Raw genomic sequence first — 9,316 nt, 5'->3', positions numbered from 1 at the left:
CGGGCCGCCCCCCCTCCCTTTCCTGTTGGCTGCCCAGGAGGAAAAGAGAACTGAGAGTCCTGGCAGCCAGAGGCCTCCTCTGACCACTAGGCAGGCCTGCCTGTTCACTGGCATCAATTGGGGAGCTAAGCTGGGGGGCAGTGACCCCAGCCCCACAAATCTGGGTGTGGGGGGGATCTCTGCCCTCTCCCCTGCCAGGCTCGCACAGCTGCGTGGAAAGCCTTGCGGTTCCCCCCGCATCTGTGCTTCGTGGTTTCCAGATGGTGCTGGGGCCCAATCCTACCCCAGGGACTGGGAGGAAGTCTGCAGGGCTCCTAGGTAGAGCCAGGGCCACTCCATGCCAACACAGACCACCCGAGCGAGCGGGGCGGTCTTGTTTGTAGGGGGGGGGGGGGGGGGGGGGGGGGGTCAGGTTGGTGCCTGTGAGACCCCACCAGGCACTCATGCCTTCCTGTCCCACCTCTGCCAGCCCCCAGAGAGGCCTGGGAAGCCAGAGGCCCATCACTGCAGCCTGGACAGCTTGCAGAGGGGCAGCTCTGGAGGCTGCTGGGTCCCTAACATTCCCCCCAATTCCAGACTTGCCCCATGCCAGCAGCTCCCTGGCACCCAGCTCAGCCCAGGCACAGCTGCACCCAGGGCTCTGTGGCCAGGTGCGGGGGGGCTGCTGCCGCTCATGCAGCAGGTGGGCTGTGGAGGCCCGGCTCCCCCTTCCCCAAGTGTTCACACCTCAGGATGTCCCAACCGCAGCGCTGTCAACACCAAACCCGCTGCTCACCGCAGCGCTGGTGCTGCCCACCAGAGACTCAGCTTCTACCCTGGGCACAGCAGGGCTGCGTTCAGCCCAGCCCCCAGGGAAAGCGGGGTCCCCCTCACCCCCCAAGCGACGGCAGTACCTGCAGGAGCTGTGGGGCAGCGAGGACACGGACGTACAGTGCCTAGCACCCCAGGGCTGGTGGGCGTTGCTGCTCCAGCCACAGCCACGTGGGTGCAGCACTGATCAGGACACCTGGGTTCTGGGCACGAGCCTCTCTGCCTCGGTTTCCCCTCCTGCCCTTTGCTGAGACAAGTGGTGCGTCTCACCTAGAAGAGCAGCCAGTCCCCCACAAGTGAAAGGAGACAGGCCCTAAATGCCTCAACTGGTGTCTCTGGGGTGGCAGGACCCCGTAATGCCCAGGGGCAGCCACCAGGGGGCAACACAGCTTTCCCCCCAACAACCCCCCACAGCTGGGTTTTCTTCTAGTGAGGGCCCAATCCTGAAAGCGCCTTCTTGGCCTCCCTCCCGCCTCTTGGGGGAGGGGGTCACCTACAGAGACTGCACCCACAGCCCACGTCATCTCCATGCATGAGCAGCCGTGTTTGGAGGCACCCGGGCTCCCAGCGGGCCCCGCATGCTGCTGCCACTAGAGGGAGGCAGCGGGCTGCTGCCGTTTGGTCTCACCCTCATGCTCCAGGGCTTTCAGGATGGGGTCAGGAAGGACCTGGGATCATGCGCTGGCTGCTCACAAACCCCAGAGACCCCTGGGCTGCAGCAGGATGGCAGGAACCCTCTCTGGAAGCTCTGGGGCTGGAGCCAGGAGCTCCATGAACTGCCTCTCCCCAGCACCGGCTGGTCCCGACGGCGCCCGGCCCCCCCCCAGCGCCGGCTGCCCCGTCCGGCCCCAGCCCCTGCCCTGACACGTCAGGCTGTCAACACCACATTGCTCCATTGCCTAATAAATCCCTGTGCGCCAGCCAGGCTCAGGAAGGGCCTCAGCACAGCCTCCAAAGTCCCTGGGTGTCCATTCACAGGACCCAGAGCAGCCTGGACCCTGAAACCCTCCCCGCCCCACTGCCAGGCTGAAGTCCCCTCCCCACAGCCGGCCAGTGCTAGGTCAATCGGCACATGGATATGTTAAAGCAAAATGGAAAGAGGACTGTGCACTGCCAGAAGGAGAAAAAGTGTTACCATGATGCTCCTGCACCCTTTACAGCCATCACCTGCCCTGTTTACCAGCAAACAGCCCCATAAACCACCCGGCCAGGCCAGGCAGCACAGATCCCATATTAACTTTTCATAAATAGGCTCAGAGTTGCCTTTTAGAGGGGGGCTGAACATAGTTTAGAGCTGGCACTGCAAATCCAGGTGAATCTGGATTAACTGTGTAGATGAGCCGGCAGCGGGGGAGCATGATGGAGGGATTCCTCATCCCTCCCTGCCAGGTGCCCACTGTCCCATGCAGAAGTAGAAGGTGGTGGCCCAGTGCTGTCCCAGTGGGAACCCAGGAGTCCTGGCCCCCTTGCTCAGCCCGCTCGGGGCTGCTGCCCCTGCTCTGCAGGTAATGGGGTGGGGGTGGGGGGGTAGGAGGTGGGAAGGGAAGGGCAATGGGGCCAGGCTGGGCTGAGCTCTGCCGGGATCCCATGGTGGACATGGCTGTGGGGCCCATAGGGGCAGGGACTGGGTACTCACATGTGTGGGTCTTCTTCATGGCAGCCAGACCTGCAAGAAAGAGAGAGATGGAGTGAGAATGTGCCAGGAGACCCCAGAGCCCCCTACTGCTTGCCACATGATTCAAAGCACTTTGCAAAGAAGGTCAAATGCCCCTTGCAGAGATGGGGAAACTGAGGCACCAGGGAGGGGACTTTCCCTGCGTCACCCCAGACCCAGTGCCTAACCCCCTACTCACACGCCATCCTCTCAGGTACTACTCCCTGCCCCCTGCAGAGTCAGAAAAACCCAGGAGTCCTGGCTCCTCACCAGGCGCTGCCCTGCTGGAAGACACTCCTCTCCCCCGCCCACCTCCAGAACTGAGTCCTGGCTCCCAGTTCACCGCCTCTCCTACTGCGGGCGCTGGCACACACGATGGTGCCCACAGAGCAATGCCAGGCCATGCTGCTGCCCGCACAGCTAGGGCCCCATCCCTGGATGCACCCCCATCAGAGCCCACAGGCTGCAATCCAGTTGGGGCATACCACATAACCGTGGTACCTGCTCATGTCCGCAAACCCTATTGCCTCTCAGCCATGCTTGTCACCTTGCCAGAAAAGAGCTCAATCCAGTTCCGGGACAAGCTCCTTCCCGTAAAGGCCTCCTGATGGGTGTTAACTACATTCCCTCCTTTCCAGTCCCTACTAATCAAGGCCATTCCACAGCCTTGCTTGGGGTCTGTAATTACCCAGGTCACCCTCGTTAAATCTCGCCACTGCCTCAGTGCTCTCCCTGGCCTTGCAAACTGCCTCCAGTGCCCTCAGATAGGCCATCCACGCCTGCAGCATGCCTCAGCCAGCTCTTTTACAACTCCTGGCTGCAAAATCCCGACTGGATGACTGACAAACATCTTCTTTTGTCTAACACCTGCCCTGCTCCATTGGGTTTATATGCCTATAGAGAGGTTCTTTTTGGCCTCATTTAAGGAACCCGCCTGCATTTTCTCCATGGCAATGGATATTTCTACTGGAAACCTTGCGAGGGCCAAAAACACCTCTGGTCCATGTGAGAGGAGTCATTACTGTATTTTTCCGATAGTGGTGCTTTGACCTGCCCCCGCATAAAACATCCCATAAAAACCACCTTCTATTTACACTCAGGACTGACCCACAGCCAGCCCCAATGATCTTGACTTCAACACTTGCAGCTTTTTTTGCCCACGCAATAAAACACCGAGCTGGAAGCATTTCCCGTGCAGTTTCTATTTCAGTACAGCTAGTGCCTTTCACCCTCTGGGTCCTTTCCCTCAAGCATTCAATTCTCCTGGGTGGGTTTATGGAGGCAAGAGGGGTACCTGCAGCGACTGCTTTGTATTTTGATGGGGAACAAGACACTCTTCCTCAAACTGAACCCAGAACTGGTGGATTGACTTATATGTAGGGGTCAATTTATACTTGGAACAATACAGCAACTGTCCTTGCTGCTTCCTTCAGATCAATAATGAGTCATTCAGAAATTACTGAGCAAAAATTTCTCAATGGGCAACCCACTGGGCACCGACACTCCACTGAAAACCCCTAGATGCTTCCGAATGACCCACGGGGCCTTGGATCTCCAGAGTAACGGCAGAGACGGGATTTGTGGGGGGTAGAGAAATTCATTTTGCAAATCAAACGAAGAGACCTGCGTGGAGGGTGGTGGGGAGTGATGGAGGCTTGTATCCAAAGGAATAGCAGAGGCTTGGACATCCATCACAGCTCTGCATCCCAGAAAACTGGGCCAGGAGGGAGATTCTCCCAGTCTGGGATGGCAGAGGGAGTGTTTCAAGGACTTTTGCTTGTGGAAAGATCTTTGCTACTTTCACAAAGCTGTAGGGAGAGTGACCCAAACTGATGCCTGGGGAGAGCAAGCACCAATTTGGTGCCCGGTGGGCAGAGGGCACCAGGAGCAGATGGAAAGTGGGTGACAGGCCTCGTAGGTGAAGGACGGGTGGGAAAGTGGCAAGGTGGAAGAGGGAGGGGATCTAGCCTAAAATCCCAGCTGCACCCTGGCAGGGGAAAGCAGGAAGTTAGATTTAAAAAGCAAAGGATTTTATGGGGGAAAATACTGGATTTTGTTAAAACCCATCAGGGCGCTTGCTTTTGAGGGAAAGGGTTGCCACATCGTTCTCTTTAGAGACTAACAAGGGGAGGTGTCAATGGGCACCATCCCAGGGGGCTGGGGTTCAAGTCCTTGCTCTGCCACTGATACCCCTACATGACCCTGGGCACATCCCTTCAGGCCAGATGGCAGGGGAGGGTATGAGGGGTTATGCTCTTCTAGGCCCCCCCACCTGAGCAGGGGGGACCCCAGCAGGCACCCAAGACCCTGCCCCACAGCCCCCTCCCCATGGCGGCCCATCAGTGCCAGGCCTCGCGAGAGGCGTTGAGCCTTGGCAGGATCAATATTGACTCAGCTCCTCGTGGCGGCTGTCAGCGGGTTATGTAATGCCGCCCGTCCGACCTGCCTGGCAGGCCGGGCATGCGGAAGTCAGGCGCACATGGCAGGCAGCCGGGTGCCTCCCCTTGGGAGAAACTGCCCGCCCTGCCCGCTCATCCTGAAAGAAGAGGAGAAACTGGGCTGGCGGGGAGAAAGAGCCCTAGAAAGAGTTGGCAGGAGCCCTGGCCCCACCCCACGCTAACCACTGGACTCCACTTCCCTCCTGCAGCTGGGAACAGAGCCCAGGAGACCTGGCCGCCCTGCTCTCAGCCCTGGACCCCAGCGGCCCCCTCCCAGCAGAGCCAGGCCTGCCAGTGGGTGCAGGGCCATCCTTAGGGGAGAGTGCTCAGGGCCACAGAGCAAAAGCCCACCCTACCTGAGCATCACCAAGCAGCACCAGCTCCCCAGCCCCCGGGACAGCGCCATGGGCCAGGAGGATGCCCCAGCACATGGACGCCACCCCGGGGCTGGGATAGCTGAGGCTGCAGGGCAGGAGTGAGATGCAGGCCCAGATATCCCAGCTCCGGGCCCCCTCCACCCCAACCCGCAGCCCCCTGCCCTGGGCTGTGCCCCCCACCCCACAGCCCTTGGGGAGAGCGAGAAAAAAGAGGCAGCAGGACATTGATGCAGGACCAAATACCAGCTGCCAGCCCCCGCCAGCCTATGAGCACTGGATGCAATGAAGGATTTAATTACCAACCCCCATGTAAAAATCCACCAGATTAGTGGGTGCTGCACCCAGAACCTACCGCCAGGGCACTAATTACCTCTGTGGGAGCTCCCTGACCCCCTAATCTGCTTTGCTATTTCCACCCTTTGCCTTAACACAACACCCCCCCCCGCAGTGCCCTGGGACTGGGGCAGGGGTGGGCCCCGGGAAGCGAGATACAGCGCCAGACGCAGTTCCTTGCCTCTTGGAGCTGCCATGGGCCCAGTCTCCACAAGGAAGGGGGTGGTGGGACCTGATACACAAGCCTTGCACTGGGGGGGGAATGAGTCCCCCAGACCTGTGGGCACCTTGTGCACAGATACCCCAGGGCAAGAGGCACAGAAAATGTGGGTTTCCCAGAGGGGCCGGGGTAGGGCTGTGGGGGCTCCAAGGGGGTCTCGTCCCAGCCATGGGACCATCGGACGCCTGGGTTCTGGGGCTGGCTCCGCCACTGCCCTGGGCTGCCAGGCTCACAGGGCTGCCATCCCCTGCCCCTGTCTGAAGAGCAAGCTGCCAGGGCAAGGGCTGTGCGCCAGCACCAGTGTGGAGCTCTGGCACTGAGGTGCACCCCACCTCAGCCGGGGGGGACCCTGGCACTGAGGGGGCACCCCCATCTCAGCCAAGGGGGCAGGCACTGAGGGAGCACCCCAATCTCAGCCATGGGGGGAGGGACTGAGGGGGCACCCCAATCTCAGCTGGGGGGTACCCCAATCTCAGGGGGTAGGCACAGAGGAGGCAACTCAGTCTCAGCCTAGGGGGGGCCCTGACACTGAGAAGGCAACCCAATCTCACCCTGGGGATCCAGGCATCCAGTGGCACCCCAATCTCAACCTGGAGGGACCACTGGTACTGAGGGGGCACCCCAAACCCAGCCTGGGGGGCCCTGGCACTGAGGGAACACCCCAATCTCAGCCTGGGGGTGCCAACACTGAGGGTGCACCCCAATCCCAGCCTGGGGGGCCAGGCATTGAAGTGCACCCCGATCTCAGCCTGGGGGGGCTGGTATTGCGGGGGCACCCCAATCACAGCTGGGGGTGCCAACACTGAGGGTGCTCTCCAATCTCAACGTGGGGGGGGGGCAGGCACTGGAGGGGCACCCCAATCTCAGCTTGGGGGCGCCTGGCACTGGCCGGGTGCCTGATCTCAGCTGGGGGCTCCCCTCTCACAGACTGGGCTCCCCCTGCACTGGGCCGGCACAGGGTTGACGTGAGGCCGGGGGGCGGCGCAGCCGGGCCCTGCCTTCGCCTCGCCTGAACTCCACGTTACATAACTGGCTCCCGCTTGGCCGCCGGCCCGGGCCCAGCGCCGGAGGCTGGCGGGGGCCGGCGCACACAGTGGCCGGCGCAGGGGAGAGCAGAGTTGCGGGAGGGGGGACCAGGCCACAAGGCCCGTCCCGCCCCCCAGAGCCCTCTGGCCCCCTCCCCCCGGCCAGCGCCACCCTCCGAGACCCCCACAGCCACTGGAATGCAAAAGGGCCAAGGGAAAAACCCTGCGTTAGCAGGAAAACAGTTGCTAGACAGAGAGAGGGATGATAGTCTCCTCCCTGTGGGGCCCAGGTCCCTGCACAGGCCTGGCTGGACTGGGCCATGGCGCTGGGTCGCCCATAACATGCCACGGCCATGGCCCGGGCCCCAAGCAAAGCCGTGCTGTGAGGCAAAACTAGCCCCTAACAGTACAAACAACCAGGGAGGGACCGGGGCAGAAACCCTAGAGAGACTGATATGCTCTCAAAAGACCTAAAAAAAAAGTAAAATCAGCCATGGGTCCCTGGCCTGGCACTGTGATGCGCCCACTTCTGGGGTGAGGCGTGGAGGTGGCCTGTTCCCCAAGACGCTGCTGTCTCTGGGGAGGGAGCCAGGAGTTTGAAGACAAGGACAGGGAGATGCGGACTCTTCTCGGGGAGGAGCTGGGGGCTGTTTGACAGGGACCTCCCACCCCTGCCAGAGATATGGGGACCCACAGGGGCCTCTCACTGAAATGCAGCTGCTTCTTGGGTGGGACAGGGGTGGCTGCATAACAGAGCCAGGGGACAGGTGCCCACCCTGGCAAGGCCTTTGATGATGCTCATGGGGTCCCCACACCCTCTCTGCCCGAGGCCTGCAGGCAGAGAGGGGACAGGGCAGGAGCAGCGAGCTGACGGCCTTGGGACAGGGACTGTCTGTTTGCATTGGCACAGCGCCTGGCACGGCGGAGCTGGCAACCAGCCCTTCAGAGACTTCCCCTGCAGCAGGTGGGTTCGGACCCTCCTCTCTCAGCTGGATAAGAGTACTACTGCTCCTCGTGAATGAGCAAATGTGTTTGAGCGGACGAGGCCCTGGCGTCCTGCTCCACCCCAACAGCAGCTGGGGACTGCCAAGTGCTCATCCGAGTCCCTCACACATGCAGCCGAGATCCCATGAAGGGCATATCCAGGCCAAGACCCATTAGGCCAAGCCTAGCACCTACCCTCAGACAGGCCTGACACAGCAGCCGGGGCACAGACACGTAACGAGGCCTGATCCTGTCCCAAACGGCAGAGCCGAGGCCCAGAGAGAGGAGCTGTGACAGGCTCGGGGCCCCGCAGAGATGAGAGCTGGCCTCTAGCCCCCTAGGTGCAGAAGCCATGGCACTCGTGGTGGTGAGCACCCCAGCCCAGCCCAGCATTACATAAAGCCCGATACATGCATGCAGGTGCCCGGCAGCTGCCCCTATGCCCAGGGAGGAGCCCGCCATGGCAAGGCAGGGTGGCAATTAGGAGCGCTCGACCTGGCTGCAGGTCACGGGGCCACGGCAGGAATGGCAGGCATGGCCGGTGTGGTGACACAGAAAGCCACATTGGTGGCAACGTCCAGCGACACATATTGAGTACAGAGGGCACTTTGCAGAGATTGGGGCATTCACCTGCTATTCCTGTGCTCTCATAAGCCTGAAACCATTCACTGAGCGGGCATCCCAATCCCAGCCTGGAGGGGCAGGCACTAAGAAAGCACCCCGATCTTAGCTTGGGAGGGACCCTGGCACTGAGGGGGCACCCCAATCCCAGCCGGGGGGGGGGCAGGCACTGAGGGCACACTCTGATCCCAGCCTGGGGGAGCCCTGGCACTGAGGGGACACCCCAATCTTAGCTGGGGGGGTGGGCTGGCACTGAGGGGGCACTGTGCAGTGGGGATTGCTGTGAGGTGGAAGGCAGAGATGCAGGTTCAAATCTCCAGGCAGGCGGGTCTGGGATACAACCCTGGCTTGCCTACTTTGTGGGGCACTTCTAGCCCACTGGGGTGTCTCTCCAGGAAAAAAGTGTTCCCCAAACCAGCAGGCTGCTCCAGAAACTGCTCTGTTCTGACAGGTTTTCCAATTAGAAACCTGGGAGAACAAGTTCCTGGAACGCTGGGAGAAATGGGTAGAAGCTGGCCAGGAACAAACATGGGTTGGAAGCCAGATGGAGAGAGCGCTCGGCTGGCCAGATATCATGCTGCTAACAGTCGGGATCTGGGATCCATGGCTCAGGAGGTGCCTTCTGGACTCATGTCCCCTGGAAACTTCTGGCCTAGCTGCAACAAAGGCCCCAGGCCACCAAGCACTGATTCAGGGCCTCCCAGAGCTCACAGTCTGCACATATAAGACAGCAGCCAAAGGATCTTTATCCCCATCCATGGGGCAGAGGGGTGCAGGCTGGGAGGATGAAGTGACAGGCCCTGGGTCATTCAGGGAGTCAGTGGCAAAGCTGGGAATTACCACCCCGCCCTTCC

General features: G+C 60.9%; 1 protein-coding gene across 4 annotated transcripts in view; it reads right to left on the bottom strand.

The window, feature by feature from the left end:
• RORC (RAR related orphan receptor C) overlaps positions 1 to 9,316 on the bottom strand; it is a 42,933-nt gene that overhangs the window by 29,326 nt on the left and 4,291 nt on the right. For 3 of the 4 annotated variants that reach the window (XM_006036229.3, XM_025192508.1, XM_025192506.1), the window contains exon 2: positions 2,447 to 2,476. In XM_006036229.3, the coding sequence (XP_006036291.1) occupies positions 2,447 to 2,465 (19 nt within the window). In that variant the 5' untranslated portion in view covers positions 2,466 to 2,476. Of the gene's footprint in view, positions 1 to 2,446; positions 2,477 to 3,011; positions 3,070 to 9,316 lie in introns of those variants that run through there. The other variant, XM_006036228.3, reaches the window with a different exon arrangement.

This window comes from Alligator sinensis, unplaced genomic scaffold, assembly GCF_000455745.1.
Source record: "Alligator sinensis unplaced genomic scaffold, ASM45574v1 scaffold880_2, whole genome shotgun sequence".
Classification (NCBI taxonomy): domain Eukaryota; kingdom Metazoa; phylum Chordata; order Crocodylia; family Alligatoridae; genus Alligator; species Alligator sinensis.
The sequence above is the reverse complement of the archived record's forward strand: the minus strand, read 5'-3'. Positions and strand labels throughout refer to the sequence as shown.